This window comes from Brachycentrus maculatus, unplaced genomic scaffold, assembly GCF_059751285.1.
Source record: "Brachycentrus maculatus isolate JH-2025_06_01 unplaced genomic scaffold, ASM5975128v1 h1tg000365l, whole genome shotgun sequence".
In the NCBI taxonomy this organism is placed as follows: domain Eukaryota; kingdom Metazoa; phylum Arthropoda; class Insecta; order Trichoptera; family Brachycentridae; genus Brachycentrus; species Brachycentrus maculatus.
Window position 1 is genome coordinate 409,493 of NW_028281114.1, and position 22,256 is coordinate 431,748.

General features: G+C 32.4%; 1 protein-coding gene across 1 annotated transcript; it reads right to left on the reverse strand.

Annotated features, from left to right (window-relative positions):
- Window positions 1-1,308: 1,308 nt before the first annotated feature.
- LOC148303516 (lysosomal acid glucosylceramidase-like) lies at window positions 1,309-20,002 on the reverse strand. The gene is made up of 13 exons (XM_088269822.1): window positions 19,906-20,002; window positions 18,094-18,188; window positions 15,973-16,109; window positions 14,311-14,416; window positions 12,605-12,734; window positions 10,204-10,360; window positions 8,940-9,100; window positions 7,230-7,353; window positions 6,331-6,447; window positions 5,662-5,806; window positions 4,123-4,199; window positions 3,687-3,964; window positions 1,309-2,537 (listed from the first exon to the last, which is right to left on the reverse strand). The coding sequence occupies exons 2-13, from the start codon at window positions 18,155-18,157 to the stop codon at window positions 2,438-2,440; spliced, it is 1,596 nt and encodes a 531-aa protein (XP_088125948.1). The 5' UTR covers window positions 18,158-18,188; window positions 19,906-20,002; the 3' UTR covers window positions 1,309-2,437.
- Between the last annotated feature and the right edge of the window lie 2,254 nt (window positions 20,003-22,256).

The window sequence follows — 22,256 nt, forward strand, 5'->3', positions numbered from 1 at the left end:
ATTATTTTTTGACATCTTATCAAAGATGAAGAAAAATATGGAAGTCTGGGCATTATGTCTCTATATTATTATCTCGCATATGTCCCTGATCCTGGCGTTTCTTATTCTGTCTTGCCAGATATAATCCATACAATCTTCATTCCTGACACTATAAGAGAGTTTTTTTTACTACGTTGTCCGCTCTGCTTTCAATCCCATGTCATGATGGGTCGCACACAAGTTCTGTATATTTTGATTTTGCTGATGATATTCATGTAAGGGTTTTTCCATATAGAATTTTTCAGGTATCCTGAGATGGCTGCAGAGCCTTATTTACCTGCCCGATCACTTCACATCGCAGATCCATTTGACCACACAGGTCCACACCCAGGTATTTGAACTTTTCCACCTGTTCTACTAAGACGCCATCCACGGTCACGCTACATCCCACTGGGATCCGAGAGAATACCATGCTCTTAGTCTTTGTAGCTGATAAAGTATTGTTTACTTGTATTGTAGTTTTATTAGGTATAACTTTTTTTTACATATTTAATAAATAAAATTGTCATAAATACGGCCCTGGCTCTAGGACTATCGAAAAATACGATTTATATTTGAAACATTTATCCAAATATTCAATTTTGTGATTTGTGATAAGAAATTAGTTATACAAGATAAGATAACAAAACCTATTCTATATTATGATTGACATGAGTTGCATTTTTTATACCTTGCGGTCGAAGTACAACAATAAATGGGTTAGTCTCCATATTAACCCTTTGATGACTGTGCATGTATTAGATAATTTAAAAAAAAAAATATTACACTCTCTTTATTATTCATCCTTCACTTTAAAACTACTTGCACCTTACAAAGGCCCAGAGCAGCCTTGTACTTAGCCTTGAGAATAGGTGTCTGTGAAGAATTTTAGGCGTGCGGTGGTTTGACTTTGTGAGGAGTGAAGAGATAAGGCGTAGTACGCAGCAAATCTTGGTAACAACTGTCGTCAAGAAAAGGTGATTCAGTTGGCTTGGCCATGTACTCCGCATGCCTCCCGAGAGCTGCCATCAAGCTTTCCTCTTTTACAAGGCATCAGGTTCGCCCCGCTAGGACGACCACTGCTGACAATTCGTTGGCAGTTTTCTCTAGTCACAACTTCGGGACGCGAACCTGACTTGGGAGGATGCAAGGGAGCTGGCGGCTGACAGAAAGGCCTGGACACAGTTTGTGGACTCCATATGCTCCACATAAGGAGCGAATGTGGTTAAATAATAACCATAATTACAGACTCGAAGAATAATCTTATGATAGTAAAAATCATGTTATATGTGTTGAATTTTTAAGTTTATTAATTAATATAATATACATCGCTCACTCCTTTCAAGAACGTCATCAATCGAAAATCGTCAATTTTCAGTTGTGCATGTTTTCGGAATGCCCAAAAAATGTACTATATCCCAGCAAAAGAGGGATATTTTAAACTTAATATTTACCCGCTGCAGGGCAGAAAATGTTGTTTTAGCATATTGAAGAAAAGGTATTGTTTAATTATTTTTTTTAAATTTATTAAATATTTTTTAAATGGAGAAAAAACATTCAAGTTTTACCTAAAAATATCTGTTGCACTGTAAAAAGTTCAATAAGTGGCTTGATATTTATTTTTAATGTATTGTATTATATTTTTAAACTTTAAAAACGTTCTCCTGAAAAATCAAGTATTTTGATTTATGATGTTCTTGAAAGGAGTGAGCGACATATGATCAAATATGTTTAAAAAAATACAAATGAATTTGACCAAAAAAATACTGTAATAAGTGGACGTTTAATGATGTAATACGAGGCGTTACAGGGTTACAATGCTCTAACAAATGTCATACAGCAGTAAAATAGTACGAATGGTGACACTAACCATTTTGTATCACAAATATGTTATACTCGAACGCTTGATTGTGATAGAATTTGATGAGTCTAAATCTATATTTCTGTTTTTAATTTAAAATTAGTAACTGTGTGTTTCATTTTCTTGAAGCTGCTCAAGTTTTGAAACGGAAATTGATAATGTTTGTTCTCCTTTCACTAATTACAAATGCCTTCCAGAGTTTGAATTACAGTGTCAAAATGACATTAAAAAAAAAAGTTTTACTTAGTAAATACAACTATTTCTTAAAATCTAATGTGACACTTGTTTCTATGCATTCCCTATCATTTTCAAACACCATATCATTTTAAAACATACGGTATTTGAAAAAGGTGCGAAATGCATCGAAACAGTGTCACAGTAGATTTAAAGAAATAGTGGTATCTACTAAGTAAAACTTAAATTAAAAATGGATAGATTTCACCACAAATGGACTGCCGAATCAATTAATGAAACTATATTTCAGTGTTGTGACGCATTTGTTACAGCTGTGTCTTGTTACATTGATCCCAGATCACCCCTTCTCGCTTTGATCTATGATCACCAGTAGATCAGAGAACCTACAGATCGGGGTGGAACACTCACAGTAACTTGCCCTCTTCCCTTTTCTTTTACAGTCAATACCTTTGGGTATTTGCTCCTGTAAAAAAAGTATAAGTTTATTAAATGTTTTTTATTTAAATCACTCACGAATTTTGGTGAGAAAATTCGTTGGTGTAGGAAATCATCACCAAACACCTGGAAACAGGACTACCTGTACACTGCTCGGGTTAGTCAATGATAACAAACACATAAATATATTAATTTATTGTAACTGCAGACAGTTGGTAGAATTCCATGTTGAATTGTTGGGTAATATATCCAAAATTAAACAAGGTTTATTTGATTGAATTCTACATTTATTTATGTACCCAAATAATAATATGTGACACGTTTCATCTTATTAAGACATTATCAAACACATAGAGTGTTTGATAATGTCTTAATAAGACGAAACGTCTCACATATTAACATATACATAAATAAATGTAGAATTCAATCCAATAAACCTTGTTTAATTTTGGATATATTACCCAACAATTAAATATATTAAGCTTGGGAAAATTTATACCACGAGTTGCAATACGATTTGCCCGAGCAGCACTCGGGCTCATTGATGCAACGCAAACTCCTTGCCAAGTCACGTAAGAGATAAACTGGCAACTGTTTAAGGAATACCAAAAAAACATTTAAATGTAATAATTAAGAGTAAAGAAATTGAAAGCATTTATTGAAAAGAGACTCTTTCATTTGTATTTGAGGTCCGAATCCTGGTTTTGAAAAAAAAAGTTTTCCTAGTCCCATCATAGATGTCTCTAGTGAACTCTCGCAGGCTGTGTTTCAAGTTTGATCAATATATCTAGTAGTTTTGAAAATTTGAGTACTGTGGTTGTCAATCATGGGTAGAATTGGTGAATGTTACATGTTTGTAAAGTTGTAAAATGATCACTTAACCAAGTTTAAGACTGTTGTAAGCCCTGTAAATGCCCAGACTTCCATATTCTTCTTCATCTTTGTTAAGATGTCAAAAATAATGTATGTAGTTATCGTTTTATCATATATTTTTATGTATAAAGAAATCTTTTGTAAATTAAATGCATTGTTAACTTTGTGGTATGGTAATATTACTCTCCTTATCATTCATCATTCACTTTGTGAGACCGGTAGTCACGAAGTAGTGTTTTTTAAAGTGGTATTACACTAAGTGAACGATGAATGATAAGGAGAGTGTTGTAAAGATATCACTTACTTGTTAAAGTAGACAATGACCACTCCATCATCTGGTCTTAAGAAGGCCACATAATTGATTGACCCAACTTTTTTGATAGCTTTGACCTTCCGCGATCCTCTCGGGACAAACTTGCTCAAATGCCCGAGGGCGTAGAATATCGGCTGCTTCAGAAACTCGTCTGCATCAGGCAGGGATATTATGGGGGAATCTACATAATACTTGAACCAGTTTGGTCCTCCGTGCGTGTTCAAGACTAAGTTCCAGTCCACCCATCCCACAAACCAATGATCGAGGTTCTGAAATATCGAGAACATCAAACATTTAGATCAGGGCTGTCCTAATCCAAACTGGATACAATCCTGGGTTAATCCAAATAACTAAATAGACTGGAGGGCCACAGCCATAAAAAGAATTGCACTGCATTACAAAAAAACAAAACAAGAAACATTTGTACCTCAAAAATTCCACCAAGATATCTTTCTACCCGATCCCAACTTCCTAAACGAACTCCATAGTTTCCTGGTTTGTCACCTAAAGAAAAATTAAATTGTTTGAGTGATTATTAATTGATTTATAACTAGCTATACCCGGCGAATAAATAAATCAGTCTGGTAAAGAAATTAGTATTTTTTTCAAAGGAATAACTTACTAAAGTTAGCTTTATAGGGAAGGTAATTGTGAGAAAAAAACAATCAGATCACTTTAAAATATAACTTTCAAGAATTTGTTTTTAAAAAAATGCTAGGATTCGAACCAATCTAATTGCGCTACTACATATGTCTTATTAATAACTTATTCTTCATTCTTCTGTCAGTGTTATATCAGGTCCTCTTAACATCAACTATCACTTGAGAATTGGGCAGCTCTAAATAGCACTTCGATGGTTCTGATCCCTGTCCAATCTCATATATTCAAGAGAATCTCATATATTCCGGAGTTAAGAGATCTGCCTTCTGCCCACACCTCTTCGAACCTTTATTAGGTGCAATAGCTCGTATTTCTCTCCTCTTGGCACATGCCACAGATAGGACACCTTCCGGACTTTGATATCGGTCAGCGACTGTCTCCCTGCTCTTGCTCTGCGGAGCACATTCACGCTGCTGACCATATTGGTCCATGGAATGCGTAGCATTCCACGATATAATGACTTATTAACGAAAGATTCAAGATTTTTAACTAACAGACGTTATATTTTTAATTCTCTTTTCTGCTAAATCTATTATTTTATATCATACCCTTTTTATTAAATCTCTTAATGTTTTTTTTAATAGTTTTATAACATAAATGTGGAATTGTTTAATTGGCTTCTTTTTTAACATAACAATTTTTTGTTAATGTAATGTAATGTTTATTATTGTTAATGTAACTATTATTTATTATATCATTTTTTTATATGTAAGCTGTACAATTCCCCAATAAATAAAAAAAAAACAATAAAATAAATCTTCAAACCCTTATACGCACCCCAAAGGTGCAAAAGGCACTGCATCATATAAACACAGTGTTATCTTAATCGTTAGCACATGAAGGAAAGGTGATTAGCCCATAATATTGAATAAATATTAGAGTGAAAAAATAACTTATATTTATTTGACCCCCCCTGGGAATCGAACCCGGATATAACACAAGCTTTAAATTCAACAATAAATATTATTGTAAAAAAATCTATAAAGATAGATAATGTATTCGAAGCGACATTGTGATAAAATTTCTAAGCTTATTAACAGATATTAATATATTCTTTTCCTGGAAGAAGACCAGGAAAAGAATCAAAGTAGAGGATATCATGGATCGCGTACTACGATGGAGAGCTTGGGAGAACAAAAGAGGTGTCGGAAGACCCCAAAAGAGATGGTCGGACGACATAGTCGCTGTAGAGGGTAGAAACTGGCTGCAAGCAGCAACCGATCAGAGGAAACGGAAAAAAGCCTATATTCAGCAGTGAAGGTCAGAGGGCTCATGAAGAAGATGAAGAAGAAGAATATATTCTTACCTACGCAAGCTTCTGTTCCGATGATATATAATTTTGGAAACAGTAGTTGTGTCTTGTCAATAGTGTACGGACTTACAGTGTCATCAGTGTACCAATGTATTCCGATACCGTCGATGTACTTCATAGTATCTTTTCTTATTGCCATCTGTAATGGGAAAAATATAAGTCAGTCAATGGTTCTTAGTTATGTAAAAGAAAATATCAAAAATCCAATTTCATTTAGTCAAATTTATTTCTTTATACAGCACAAGGGCCATTTACATTTGAATATAAAAACAAAGAATAGTGCGTTTATATAAAGGTAATACACAAAAATATAGATATAAAGTTCTGTAGCTGTTAGGGCGTTTGTGCACTACACGGAATTACTTGGAATTTTACCGTCTTTGTTGAAGGGTGGGAAGGTTGGGACATGAAAATTTATTGTTTCATAGAATATGAAATGGAGTTTATCAATTGATTGTTCGATATTAACGTCACAAAGAAAGACCAATCAATATTTGTGAACTGGAGATTTATAGTATCACAATCTCCTTTTTTCCCAGACTTCCATATTCTTCTTCATCTTTGATGAGATATCAAAAAATTATTATTTTATCTTCAGGTAGACATGTGGAATTTCGCCATCTTTTACTTTTATGCCAGAAAAACGGGATGAATCATATTTACCATCTGTATCCACCAAGGAAGTGAAAGCCTCTGATCATCCAGTGCTATTATTTGAATGTCGGAAAATTCCGCATTATTCCTGACTGTTGGACCAAAATTTTCTGCTATCCATTTAGACTGAAAATAAGTTTTATTAAAAATACCAGTAACATTTAAAAACAACTTATTATACCTATTAAACATATAAATAAAAATATTTCCCAACATTATTAATATTTAAAGCATTTACTTTGTGGTTAGTCCTTTTTACTTAGTGTTAAACATTTTGTATAGTTTTAAGTGTGTAAATGGTGCTATGGTGGTGAAGGGTGGTATTGTTTGCATGCTGTGATAGTGATTGTCCTGACGAAGATACGGGTATGTCTCGAAACCGGTAGACATAAAAATTTCAGTGAGTGGTTACATCCTAATATTATTAAAAAAAATTGTACAAAAATAAAATAACTAAAAAGGTTTCTTTTGTTCAAAATCTTAAATCTCCTCAAGTTATTCACAGATGGCTTTGAAATCTTGACACAATTTGCATTTTTTTATATCAGTCACAGATAAAAACTTTAATGGTAATGCTTTTTATGAAAAAAAAATTTTTTGACGGTAATGGTAGCGCCATCTTTTGAACGTAACAGCAACACACATAAGAATAAAAAAATACACTCTTTATGTATAAATTTTTTGAGTCTACCAAGTTGTATTTTACTAACAAAAACACATAAAAAATTAATATTGCGACAATTGTTTCGCCTAGTTATGGCATTTTCAAACGAATGTCATGTGTTTTTGTTAGTAAAATACAACTTAGTAGACTCAAAAAATCTGTGTTTGATTTAAAATTAATACATAAATTAAAATGGAGTTCTACAAATTAAACGCCAAATCAATAAATAAATAAAAATACTTACATGTGAAATAGGTGTAAATCCAAGATTATTGATTCGTAAGACTGGAATGATACCAATGCTGGGCTCGTTTCCCGTGGTTAAGGACCATATTTTCACTCCATTACTTTTGTATTCTTCAAGGAATCTAAAATGAAAAAGAAAGTGATATATTCCCAATATTTTGAGTCCAAAACTGGGTTTTTCCACTAAGAAGTTATTCATATTGACATCTCAACACATGTATGAACACATCGCTAACTCCTTTCAAGAACGTCATAAATCAAAAATTGTAAATTTTCAGCTGTGCATGTTTTCAGAATGCCCAGAAAATGTACTATATCTCAGTAAAAGAGGTATATTTTTAACTTAATATTTACCCACTACAGGGCAGAAAGTGTTGTTTTTGCATTTTGAAGAAATGGTTTTGTTTCCATTATTTTTTTAAATATACTAAATATTTTTCAAATGGAGAAAAAACCCTTCAGGTTTTACCTAAAAAGATCTGTTGCACAGTAAAAAGTTCAATAAGTGGCTTGATATTTATTTGTAATACATTGTATTATATTTTTAAACTTTTAAAACTTTCTTCTGAAAAATCAAGTTTTTTGATTTATGACTTTCTTGAAAGGAGTGAGCGACATGTGTGGCAAAATGATGTACGATAGATGTTCGAACGCTGATATAAGGAAATATAATAATAAATTAAGAAAGGTATGTCGAGATGGTTCGGGCATATAAATCGAAAGTGGACCCTCAAAATCAGCACTATGAACCGATTAGAGACATTCAAAATGTTGTTACATAGTAGAATTCTACGCAATCCATAGACCGATATGGTCAGCAACGCAAATGTGTTCCAAAGAGCAAGAGCAAGACAGTTGCTGACTGATATCAAGGTCTAGAAGGTATCCTTGATTACGCATTTTTATCGATTGTTGCGCGGTATGATCGATAATCCTGAAATTATCCGGAACATTGGTCTGTATGTTCCCGATAGTTACCTAAGACAGCGTCGACATAGATTGTTTCGCATTCCTATACACAGGACCAACCTGCCGATGGTTATGCCTGTAGGAAGAGCTACCGCTATGTTGAACAATATCTCATTGGATACTGGTCTGTTCCATGTGTCTGAAGGAGTTTTCCGAAGCGGGATTCTTTTACACCTTTAGCAATAGTATTCTTGCTTATTTTCTATTTTTGTTAATGTATACGATTTAAATTTAAGTTTGTAATGTGCATATTAACTATAAATAAATAAATTGAATTGAATTTAATTGAAAATTGAATCCTATCTGGGGCATGTGCTGGTAGGAGAGAAGTTCGAGCTATTGCACCTTTCATAAAAGGCAAAATAGATTGTAGGCAAGGTGTGGGCAGAAGACAGATTTTCTGGCTCCGGAATATGCGAGATTGGACAGGGATCAGGACCATTGAGGCGCTGTTTAGAGCTGCCCAAGACAAGGACAATTACTCTCAACTCTAACATAACACGCACAGAAGAAGAATCAAATGAGTTAAGAAAGAATGGTAAAATAAATTTATGAGCCAAACGTGGTTGAAAATAGGAGCAAAGGAAGACCGAGAAGGCAAAGATAGTTTGCAAAGACAGATCAGTGTGGCGTTCTATTCTCTCTGCTTACCCCTATGGGGAAGCGGCATGATGGCTTGTTATGGGTAATTGAACTACTGGAGGCTTCCAATGAAGACGATGAAGAAATGTTGCCTTACCTTATGTGGTAGTCAGCATAAGTCTGCCAGTACTTTTTGATCAATGTTCCTGTGCGATTGTACTCCCCGCTTGTTTTCATCCAAGCCGGAGGACACCATACTGACGCTATATTTAGCAGCTCATCAGTTGCCAACTCTTGGGCTCTTATCATAAGTGGAATCTAAAAACAATTTGTCAATTTCATCCTCTGCCTTCAGCGTACGATGTTTAAGGTTTAAAATTATATTATGCGTATTCTTACAAAAAAAAACATTGAGAAAATCCCTGTTTGAAAAATCCCTGTTATTTAAAGCTTTTAGCCTGAAGAAAATACCCGTTATTAAAATTAAAATTGAATTTACTTTTAAAACCACATAAATATGACATTTCAAACTACTTAGTGAATTTTGCTAGTTTATAGAACGTTGAAAACTTAATACATAATATATAATAATAATAATAATAATAAAACCCTTATCCGCACCCTAATGGTGCATAAGGCACTGCATCATATATAAACGCAGTGTTATCTTGATCGTTTACACATGAAGAAAAGGTGATCAGCCCTCCGCTTCAGGTACCAGTCCAGGGTAATATTGAATAAATATGACAGTGAAAAAATCACTTATATTTATTTTAGCCCCCTTGGGAAACGAACCCGGGACCTCCAGAACGGTAGCCGAGCGTGCTGACCATTACACTACGGAGGCGGACAGAAATAATATATTATTTTGAGAAATATAAAGACTTTGTTTTTTTATCCACTCACATTTTTATTAACAACCAACTAGTTTCGGCAACAACCTGTTGCCCTCTTCAGGGTTTAATTTCTGACTAAACATATTGTAGTCATACAGGAGAAAATTACCAAGTGCATTTTTTATAAAAACATGATCGTAGACTATTCTTACTAGCTTAATATTGCCCTGAAAAAATCCCAATGGATTTTAAACTTGGAAGTATAATATATTGACTTGTTAAAAATGACTAACAGCATTGATGTTTATTTTCTTGCCAAGTAAAGGTGACTTAAATGGCCCTCCTGAACATTTTACGTTTTGTTAGTTGGTCACTTTTTCCTGTACGACTACGATATATATAAAAGATTCAAGAAAAGTCTTTTTATTTCTCAAAATAATATATTACCATGATCCACAAAGTTAATGCTTTCAATATTCAAAATATTTACATTAAGTCAAAATTGCCTTGAAATATCCAACAAGGATTTAGTCGATCTTGGCAACTTTTGTACCTAGTTTTCAACTTAAAAAGTTCCAATATTACTTTGAATCTGAAGTCTTCCATTTCGAGAGCGAAGTTACTGAGATTAACATCATCAGCAGGCTCCATATTGTATGCATACATCCGCGTGGAGAAATCTGCTCCACCGATTGGAACTCGACCAAGATTGTATTCTATGCCTTTCTCGCTAAAATAGGACCTGAAATAAGCAAACATTACAAATTCGTGGGATTCCATTCGTAGTCGTCATTTGGATTTGACGTATTCGCCACGCAATGCATAATATAAACAACATTTAGGAGTTATTTTTATATTATTTTTTGACATCTCATCAAAGATGAAGAAGAATATGGAAGTCTGAGCATTTACGGGGCTGACGACCGTCATCGGCTGGTTTAAGTGATCACTTTACACACGTGTAACATTCACCAATTCTACCCATTATTGACAACCACACTACTCAAATTCTTGGAAGTTCTTTATACATGAACCAATTTAGAAACCTTGTTCTTGAATCACTAGAACTTCACTAGAGACATCTATTGGTGAGATGTAAAGAAGCTTTTTATTAAGCAGAAACTCTTATATTAGTATGTGAGGTCCAAATCCTGGATTATAATCACACACATCAGAAACGCCAGAAAATACCATTTTCATTTTTATTATTTACGCTTATAATTTGACCAGATAATTTATTTACAACATTTTGAGTGTGTCCAAATACTTGTTCACAAAATCTGGATTAAGTGATCACTTAAACCAGCCGATGACGGTCGTCAGCCCCGTAAATGCCCAGACTTCCATATTCTTCTTCATCTTTGATGAGATGTCAAAAAAATAATATGAAAATAACTCCTGTAATTGGAGATAATCCAGATTTTGTGAACAAGTATTTGGACACACTCAAAATGTTGTAAACATTTAGGAGTTTTTAAATCATATTATTAAATCATATTTTCATATGGTGTACGGAGTGTGTGGAACTTTTTGGTAAGGGAAGGGTAATTAACTATGAGTATTTCAATGTTTTAGAATTTAGTACATAAACTTTGATGATGAAAAGGTTCTTGTCGAAACCGGTTGGATGAAGTGTACCAATAAAAAGTGGATAAAATAAAGTTGTTTAGTTTTATAAAGTTTAAACATAATAAAATCCATACTTATATGCTTATCCATTTAAAATCATCCATTAAAAAAAATTACTGTCACTTTTTCTGATTTGGGTATTTTCACCTTCTGCGCCGGCCTCATTTCAAGGGCAGAGAAGAAGAAATCATACTTTTATGTTTTTATATGAATATTGTATACCAATCTCATTGTTAAAGTCTTAACTATATGTACATAATTATTAAATCCCGTCGCCAGGGGTCCGCAAGTGTAAAAAAAATACCCGTCCTTACTCTTTTATACTTTATATCAAACATCTGTTATACTTTATATTTTACTTTGTATCAAACATCAAACAATTAATTGTCATAACTTTTTGGGTGATATATTCAAAATTAAACAAGTTTATTGGATTGAATTCCACTTTTATTTACATATATGTATATGATAGTATGTGACGCGTTTCATCTTATTCAGACATTATCAAACACTTAATAAGATGAAACGTGTCACATATTATCATATATATATATATATATATATATATATATATATATATATATATATATATATATATATATATATATATATATATATATATATATATATATATATATATATATATGTATATATATATATATATATATATATATATATATATATATATATATATATATATATATATATATATATATATATATATATATATATATATATATATATATATATTTATTTATATATATATATATATATATATATATATATATATATATATATATATATATATATATATATATATATATATATGTATATATATATATATGTATATATATATATATATATATATATATATATATATATATATATATATATATATATATATATATATATATATATATATATATATATATATATATATATATATATATATATATATATATATATATATATATATATATATATATATATATATATATATATATATATATATATATATATATTACCCAAAACTACCAACTGTCTGCAGTCACAATAAATAAATTATTTATTACATTGCCAGGTTTCAGGCAATGCAATGATTGAATTGATTTAAATGAACATTTTTTCACAATCTGTATGACTTTATATCTAAAGGTGGAGACTGACTGGAGCATTTCGTCGTAACATAACGTCGTAACATTGCTCGCGGCGAGCATCAGCGAGCATCCGAAACTATGGGTGGAGCGCTCGGCTCGCTGTACTGACTGCCTGAATGCTCGTATTGTAACATGTTACGTTACGACGAAATGCTCCGGTCAGTCTTCTCCCTAAGAGTATCAATGCAAATATTTTTTACCTTAGAATATTTTCCTGAGCACCCGCAGTCAATAGCTTTGTATTGATCCCAGCTGAATCCGTGAAAGAACCACCAAATCCCTTAATGGTCTGGTAGACTTTGTCTCTGTATATTTGAATGACTACAGAATCTGTAAATTAAACAATTGAAATGTTATCCTTTAACCACCCTCATTAATTCCTCTCCTTCCTGCAAAATCTATTTTTTCATACCATACCTTTTTTTTATCTCTGAATGTTTTTAATAGTTATTATAATATAAATGTGGAATTGTTTAATTGGCTTTATTTTTATTAATGTAAATATTTTTGTTAATGTAATGTAATATTTATTATTGTTAATGTAACTAATGTTTATTATATACTTTTTTGAATGTAAAAAGCTGTACAATTCCCCAACAAATAAAAAAAATATTATGAAAGCATTACAGTTTTGACAAATTAGGCTGGTAGGCGGTATTGTACTGTTGAAATTTTAACAACCGGCTCACACCTTGGTGAACACTAGAGATGCACTGAATATTTGGTAATTATTCATATTCTGTTGAAATACTGAATATTATATTATGAGTACTTGTAATGAACACACACCAGGCCAGCCAATGGAATCGTATGTCATTCGCTTGCTTATATAGTAGAACCTATACAGAATAATCCGCAAAGCCTCTATTTTTGAAGGTTTATCTGCAGGTAGGATAGTAAGGAAAGGAAGGGTGAAATGTGAAAAATACATCACAAACGCCTAGACCAATTGAAAATAAATCATTCTTGAATTTATTTCGCAATCGCTCCCACAAGAAATATTATGTTCAGTTGGAAATAAATTCAAAATGCACACAAAAGAATGGCTCCTAAAAATTGGAAGATCCCAGCTGGAGCAGCAAATTAAAGTTTGTGTGTGATTAATCTATGTGTCAGTGTTTTATAATTATATAATCCTATTTTCTAATTTTATAATGTTACTCCTTTAGATTTTACTTTTCTTTTAGTTAAACTCTCTATTTGCTTTCATTTTATAATTATTATTTCATATTATTTCAGTCTTACCACTTTTATATTATCATTAAAATATATATAAAGCTGTATTATAAAAAGAATAAGCATACCCTGCCTACCTCAGAACAGGTATCTCCAAATACCTAGTGAGGATAGACAGTGTCCAATAAAAAAAATAATAACAAATATATGTTTATACATAAATATGTATAACCTTAGTACAAAATTATATTAAATAATAAACGCTGTTCTGCAGCACTGAACCAGAATTGGCGGGAATCGAACCCATGACGCTTTCGTAGTCGGGCGTCTACCCAACACTGTAGTGTCACTGTAGTGTAAAGTACTGTGTTTGCACTGTAGTATTTCTCGGCTAATCTGAACTTTACAAATCCGAACAGGCCACAACCCCAATTAATTCCAATTTTCAGGATTCCACTGTATACAGATTAGATAATGCAAACAAAATAGTATACTCAACGGCTGCAAGCTTTTAATTTATCCATGTCAAATGATATATGTATTTGTTGTGATTTTGTACAAATTCCATTTTGGAAATAGGATAGTAAAAAACGTCCATGTTTTAACAACTATCTCCCCGAACCCAAATTATTTTACCAACCAACTCGGAAGAGCCGGTCTGAACCCATCGCAGTAAATCACGACTGACACGAGTCATTTTCCTTAATTAAAATGAATACATGTTGCTTACCGACAGTACCGAACAAATTTTTCAGCGAATCGCATAAAACTGTCAATAATTTAGTAGACCCATAATACTCTGTTGGCCCTGAAGTTTTGTCGAAACGAAGGCCTTCCTGAAATCAGAAATACAAAGGTGTCTATTTTATGCATAAATTATATAAATTGAATGCGTATTTCCTTTATTCACCCTTCCTATTCCAGACTACCTTAGTAAGCTCAAAACTGGTGCAAGCGATGAGTTGAATAAAATATTTTCTGTAGCATCCACTGGATCTTATTATAAGTCTATTCAACCCATAATACCCAAATCCCCTTGGGAACCAAGGGGATTTGGGTATTAAAAAATCAAAATACCTAAGCTGAATGTGTCCCTTCTGTGCAGGCTGAGGATCGGACATACTGTACTTGCATCCCACCTCAAAAAAATGAACACACTAACTTGTTCATTATGCGCTTGTGAAGAGGAGGATGAGACTGCTGATTACATATTATTAAACTGCCCCTTACTCCCAAACCTTGAGTTCCTTCAGGACATTCGCTCGGAGGGTCCTTCTCACTGAATATCCAGCACATCTTATCAATGAACTCCCAAAATGTCAATAGTGCGGCCATACAGCATTTTAAAAGGTATAGCAAAAAAGTTTAAGTAACTTCAAGTAAAACCATTATGGCATGTATCACTCAATTTTGGGTGCTTTGCCAATTAAAAAAAAGTGTATTTTCTGAAATTCGTGAAGAAGGATCCATCTTCTAGTGCTCAGGAAAAACTTTTGATAAAAAAATAAGCACTATCTTAGACACTTATCCTAGACACTAATACAAATGGGTCGTAAAAAAATGTTCATTTGAAAGAAAATGATGAAAAAATTGCCTGATGTGATGTGATATTATGATAATTTGTTTGATCTACAATACAAATGTGTTGCACTGTGACTTACAAGTCCACATCACCTTGTCAGTTGGATTTGACAAGTTTCTGTCCTTGGTGACATGGAACAGCTACTTGACTCTAAGTCACCTCATCTTGATAACAAATAAACCATTCCCAAATCCCCTTTTGGAAATTCAGACTTGCGCAAAGACACTCATTTTTCATAGCTCCAAAACTGTTTAATTCATTCCACAAAGACTATATGTTAGACGTTAATTACCTACGTTTGTTTCGATTTAAAATTATGCTTAAATTGTTTACTGAACAGATAGATTTAAGCTTCTTTTTCTTTTAGACCTATTACTCATGTAGTACAATCTTGCTAACTTTTTACTTTTTCATCTTTTTTATTTTTCTATTTTTATTTTCTGTTAGTCAAGTATTTTGTATTTTATATCAACACTTTTATTCTACAAAATTTTGATTGTGTCCAAATGCTTGTTCACAAAATCTGAATTATCTCCAATTACAGGAGTCATTTTCATATTATGTTTTGACATCTTATCGTCAAAAAATAATATTTTTATTCTAGTTTTACTTCTTATTATATCTATTGTATTCTTGCCAGTGCCCTTTACTATGACGAGAATTATATTTTATACCCACACACAGGCCATGCCTTTCTGGGATCTTTTTTTGTATTTATATTATGTATATTTTTTGTATTTGTTTTTATATTATGTTGTATAATGCAAAATAAAGAAAAAATAATCCCCACACATAACAAATTGGACTTACCTCACTAGAAACATAGAGAACATAGTTTCCTGTTGGCATTGTGATTACTTTGGACACCTCATCACAGTAGGTGGCATTACAGACGCAGACAAATGAAGTATCATTGTATTTTCTTGGTATACACGGTTTGTCTTGAGCTAAAATTCAAATAAAAATTATTATAAACATGCTTCACAACAAACGATCTTAGCTTTCTGAAGTTGTAAGTTGTGAGGCAATCTAAATATTTAATACATAGCAATTTACTAGATTTGTCGATGCCTAATGATTTAAAGTAAGCTGAAATGCCTGGCAAAGATAGCAGGAGTACATAGATTATTTTAAATATTGAAACTATTGTTAATTTTTTGGAATGGTAATACATATAACACTCTCCTTATCATACATCGCTCACTCCTTTCAAGAACGTCATAAATCAAAAAACTTGATTTATCAGGAGAACGTTTTTAATGTTTCAAAATATAATACAATATATTAAAAATAAATATCAAGCCATTTATTGAACTTTTCACTGTGCAACATATCTTTTTAGGTAAAACCTGAAGGTTTTTTCTCCGTTTGAAAAATAAATAGTATGTTTAAAAAAATAACCAAACAATACCTTTTCTTCAAAATGCAAAAACAACACTTTCTGCCCTGTAACGGGTAAATATTAAGTTAAAAATATGCCGCTTTTGCTGGGATATAGTACATTTTCTGGGTTTTTCAAATATATAATTGGTTTACAATAATTTTGCAAATATGTCATTCTTATTTTTCTTCTGTAAGTGTCATGTCAGATCCCCCTAATGTATAAAATCACTTGAGAGTAATTTTCCTTCCCTTGGGTAGATTTAAACAGCTCCTTGACGGTCCTGATCACCGTCAAATCTCGTATATTCCGGACCCAGGAGATTTGTCTTCTGTCCAAACCCGTTGGCCCTCTATTTAGCCTTGTATGATTAGTATGTCTTGTATGTCTCTTCTCAGTACATGCCCCAGATAGGACACCTTCCGGACCTTGATGTCAGTCAGCAACTGTCTCCCTGCTCTTGCTTAATGGAGCACATTCATTGCTGACATCGTAGCATTCTACGATGAAGCCACATTTCGAATGCCTCTAGTTGGTTCATAGTGGAGACTTTGAGGGTCCACGACTCAACTCCGTATAGAAGTACTGACCAGACATAACATCTAACTATTCTCTGCCAGAGCTTCGAATTGAGGCTGTCATTACAGGATACATTTCTTATCTTATTAAAAACTGTACGAATGGCCACTATTCTGTACTTTACTTTGATTTCTGGGTCGACGTTTATAAAAAATAAATATTCTTCTTTTTCCATGTTTGCTCCCTAGGTGGAGCATATGGCCAACACGAGACGTCTCCACGTCACTCTGTCACGCGCCATCTCCTTGGCTTCTTCCCAGGTCAGTCCGGCATCTCGAAGTTCCGCTGAGTAAAGTCGGTGAATGGTCGGGGCCTTCCGGGGCGCCAGAATCCCCAGAGTTGGAAGAAGAGACATGGGGGGCTAATAATACTCTCAGGTGGCATTCTAAGGACATGTCCCAATCATGTCTATCTTTTCCTCTTCAGGACTTCCAGTATAAGGGGCTGTCGGGTTCTTTTCCTCACATCGTCATTCCTTACAAAGTCATACCACTTTATATCCAGTATTCACCTCAGGCACCTATTTTCAAAACTTGCTAGTTTCTTGCTTTGAGCTTTGGTGAGGTGCCACGACTCACATCCGTACAGAAACACTGTTAGGATGCAGGCGTTAAAGAGACGACACTTGGTTTTTGTCGAGTAAAGCAGTACACATATATACAATTAGTTTACATATATATATATATAAATATATATATATATATATATATATATATATATATATATATATATATATATATATATATATATATAATTAGTTTGAGATAATTTTGCACGTACAAGTAAATCATTGGTACATTATAATTAAGCATATATATTATCAGTTCATGGTTATTTTGCAAATAAAGTACCGGTTTATATATTCATTATACCAGTTATATGTATACACAAAAAATTAATTCATTATTCCTTTTACCAAAAGCTAAAAATTTATTTAAATATTTTGCAAAAGTATTTTGAAAAAAACAAACCTTCAATACTGATAATAAAAAGTGTAAAAATTATGAATCCGAATACGTCAAACAATTTCAACATCTTAGGTCCAAAGTTGAATGTCTGATTTAAACTAAAAAAAATAACAATTTATAGATTAATTGTAAAATTTATATTTTTCAATAGCAAGTTTTCCGTATTAACATACAAGCAATATGACATATCATTGTACACATATTTTTTTATTTATTTAATTCTAATTTATTAAAACTAGATGCAAAGTAGATATATTTTTAAGTATTAAATGTTTTCTGTCACCTCCTTTAAATAATAAACATATTTTTCTACAATTAAAATGTAGCTTTGTTTTATAATCATAATAAATATTTTATTATACCTTAATTATAATGTCTACCGGTTTCGAAGCTAACCGCTTCTTTATCAAGACTGATTACTTATGTTATAATAAATTATGATTAATAAACATTACAATTAATTTAACAATATAATTAAATTATGATAAAATATTTATGGTGATTTTAAAACAAAGTAACATTTTAATTATAAAATGGAAAATCACAAAATTAGTGCTTCAAATATAAATTATATATTTTTCTACCCTTATGCACCCGATGGTGCAAAGTACCTACTGCATCACTAACACATGAAGGAAAGGTGATCAGACCTCCGCTTCAGGTACCAGTCCAGGGTAATATTGAATAAATATTAGAGTGAAAAATCACTTATATTTATTTGACCCCCCTGGGAATCGAGCACGGGACCTCTAGTGCGGTAGCCAAGCATGCTGACCATTACACTATGGAGGCAAGCGTATAATAAAATAATAATCATTATTATTTCCTCATTTATATATTTATTTCTGTTCGACTGTATGTTATAATAATAAAAATATATCCCAGCTTGACTAAATTGTGGGTGCATTAGCCATATTTGTTGACAAAAACAAAAAAGTACCTACTTTAAAGTTAAAGAGATAAAAACAATAAATAATATTGGAGAAATGATCTAAGAAGATCAGCAATTGCAACACTGTGCTCTAGTGCTGCCACAAGTCCAGACTCCATCTGTGCTCCACAAGTAGTTTTATGATGAAGTTGGAGCTCTTTATCAGACTATCCCGGAAGCCTACCACTCTATACCTTATAAGCCCATCCCAGTGTGGTATACAATTGAAGGTGCGTTGCAGGAGCCTGGTGAGGACCTATCCGACAACTGATCCGTGATAGTTCATAAGGAACTGTCACGAGAGGTGGTATCATGATAAAACTAGTGAAGGACATTGGTACCATAAACCAAGCTAGAACAAAATTGCCGAACTCTCTTCTAGTGGAACGGAAGGTCTGTTGATGAAAGTCAGCAGTCCGGTTTCTCCTGAGGAGTTTTATGTGGTTTCTTCCCAGCAATGAGCAAATGCTGACAAGTTCCTGACTGGCCCTCACTAGATTATCCCTCATGTTCCCAAATCAGATTAAAATAAAACATCTTTTTTTATGTTAAAAGAAACAAAAATCCACTTAATGATTATAAACATTGTACATAATATGCAAGGTAAATAATTAATGCAACTGCCATCTTAATAAAAAATCACAGTGTGGTATGTGTGCAGAAGCGTGGGTAGGTCCCAGACAAGATGGTCTGATGACATTAAAAAACGTGGCGGGCCTGCACTGGAAGAGATTCCCGTCCAACAGAAAACTGTGGAAGTCCAAGAGGGAGGCCTTTGTAGGCCTTCAATACTGAACATTAAAGAAGGCTGAAGTAAGTAAGTCAGTCTTCTATAAATTCTATTCAATTCTCAAACATAACATGTATCAGTTTATACAACTTACTCAACAATGAAGCACTTTTGAAATACAATAATTAACTAAATTTGAGAAGTGACTTTTGTATAACAATGTAACCATTTATTGAACTTGTACCAACAGTAGTCGTGCTACTATATTACAGGCCCAATAAAAAGTACAGTTCATTTTATTAAATAAAAATAAGTAAGTGTGTTCTTATTATATATAGAAATATTTTTAATTTATACTATTTTTATATATCAAAGGGTGTCGTTATCAAAAATAGGAATAGAGTTATAGTAAAGTGGGCCCAGGAACTCAGGAAGAATTATGAACACTCACTCCTTTCACACCTCACTCACTCCTTTCAAAAAAGTCATATTTCAAAAATCATCAATTTTCAGTTGTGCATGTTTTCGGAATGCCCAGAAAATGTACTATATCCCAGCAAAAGCGGCATATTTTAAAATTAATATTTACCCGCTACAAGGCAGAAAGTGTTGTTTTGCATTTTGAAGAAAAGATATAGTTTTATTATTTTTTTAAATTTACTAAATATTTTATTTATTGTTTCAGCATTAACTTTGTGGTAAGACATGTTACAATGATTAAAGAAAACACTTGTTTTTTTACCACTTGAGTTTTATTATAGACTACATGTTTCAGAAGTTAAACTTCCATCATTCAGGTTTGTATAATAACTAAAATATAAAATTGTTTTATAAATAAGGAGAGGGGAAAGTAAGGGGAAGTCAAGGGACGGAGTTTGAAAACAAACTTTACTTTTTTTTTTTACTTTCCCCTCTCCTTATTTATAGAACAATTATATATTTTATATTTTAGTTATTATACAGACCTGAATGATGGAAGTTTAACTTCTGAAACATGTAGTCTATAATAAAACTCAAGTGGTAAAAAACAAGTGTTTTCTTTAATCATTACTAAATATTTATTAAATGGAGAAAAAATCTTCAGGTTCTACCTAAAAAGATCTGTTGCACAGTAAAAAGTTCAAAAAGTGACTTGATATTTATTTTTAATACATTTCATTATATTCTTAAACTTTAAAAACGATATCCTGAAAAATCAAGTTTTTTTATATTTGACATTGTTGAATTCGCAATCAATGTTGAGAAAACAATTTATTAATCTATTAAGAAGACATACTTTTTCTCACCCACAAAATATTTTATATTTTCACCGGTTAATGAGACCATCTGTAGCTGTTGAAACTAGTTTAAACTCTACTTTTTGTCACACTCCATATGAGTGAAATTGTAATAGGTTTAATTATAAATTCAATATTTTTCAAGAGTTTCCTGCATAAAAAATGTTATTTGCCTTGTGATTTGTTACTTAAATTCATATAAATGATTTTTTATCAATTTACCGGGTTTTCATTACCACATTTCACAATAGTTAGATTTATTCTTTTCTTTTGTAAATTATAGCACCTGAAGTAACCAATAATGAAACAATATTGGCTCATTTACCACACTAATACACACACACACACACACACACACACACACACACACACACACAGACACACACACAGCACGCTCGGCTGTTGTATTGGAGGTCACGGGTTCGAATATTAGTGTTTTTTTTTTACTTAAATATTTTTTTAATATAACTCTGGACCGAAGGGCTGATCACCTTTCTTTCATGTGTTAATGATGAAGATAACACTGCGTTTATATGATGCAGTGCCCTATGCACCAATCGGGTGTGGTTAAAATGTATATAAACATACAAGTTTTCCCCGTCTTCCTTTGCTCTGATTATTACCAACCTTTCAAATTTGGCGGCAACGTTCTAATTGCCCAGTTGGATTTTAATGCTAAAGGTCGAAAATGTTTTAAAACATTAAAATATTTACGACATTTAAAAAAAGGCGATCTTTTTTGCTCGCTATAGCCGAGAAGATGCTCGTTATAACCGTGAATAAACGTATGGAGAAAACCAGAAACCAAAATTTCACAAATGTTTCATCGTTATATCTGAGATCTCGCTATAACTATGTTCGTAATAACCGAGTTAGTATTTGCTTATTAAAACTTAAATTAAAAATGTAATCTTTACACTAAATTAATTCAAACCCAAGTAATTCAAGTAATTCAAACCCTGGAAGGCAATTGTGGAGGTCCTCACCAAAAAGTTACACTTCCAGTATTGCACAAAAAAAATCCTTTAAACACAAATCTGTTCTGTTTACTGTATTCTATGGATATCTAAATTAAAATTGCGATAAAACGTGACCAATCCTGTGTTAAAGCAATATGAAATCATTAAATCGCACCAAGCTAGAATTCCTGATTACTTAAAATAATTTATAATGGAAATGTAACGTTTTGGTAAGGACCTGCATATTTGTAATTAGTGAAAGGAAAGTA

What these genes read in the sequence shown, in the direction of transcription:
- LOC148303516 (XM_088269822.1), bottom strand. Translation starts at nt 18,157, where the DNA reads ATGTTGAAATTGTTTGACGTATTCGGATTCATAATTTTTACACTTTTT. An exon ending in GATTTACACCTATTTCACAT is followed by an intron (nt 6,448 to 7,229) that starts GTAAGTATTTTT and finishes ACTTATTTTCAG; the next exon opens with TCTAAATGGATAGCAGAAAA. An exon ending in TTCCTTGGTGGATACAGATG is followed by an intron (nt 5,807 to 6,330) that starts GTAAATATGATT and finishes TTCCCATTACAG; the next exon opens with ATGGCAATAAGAAAAGATAC.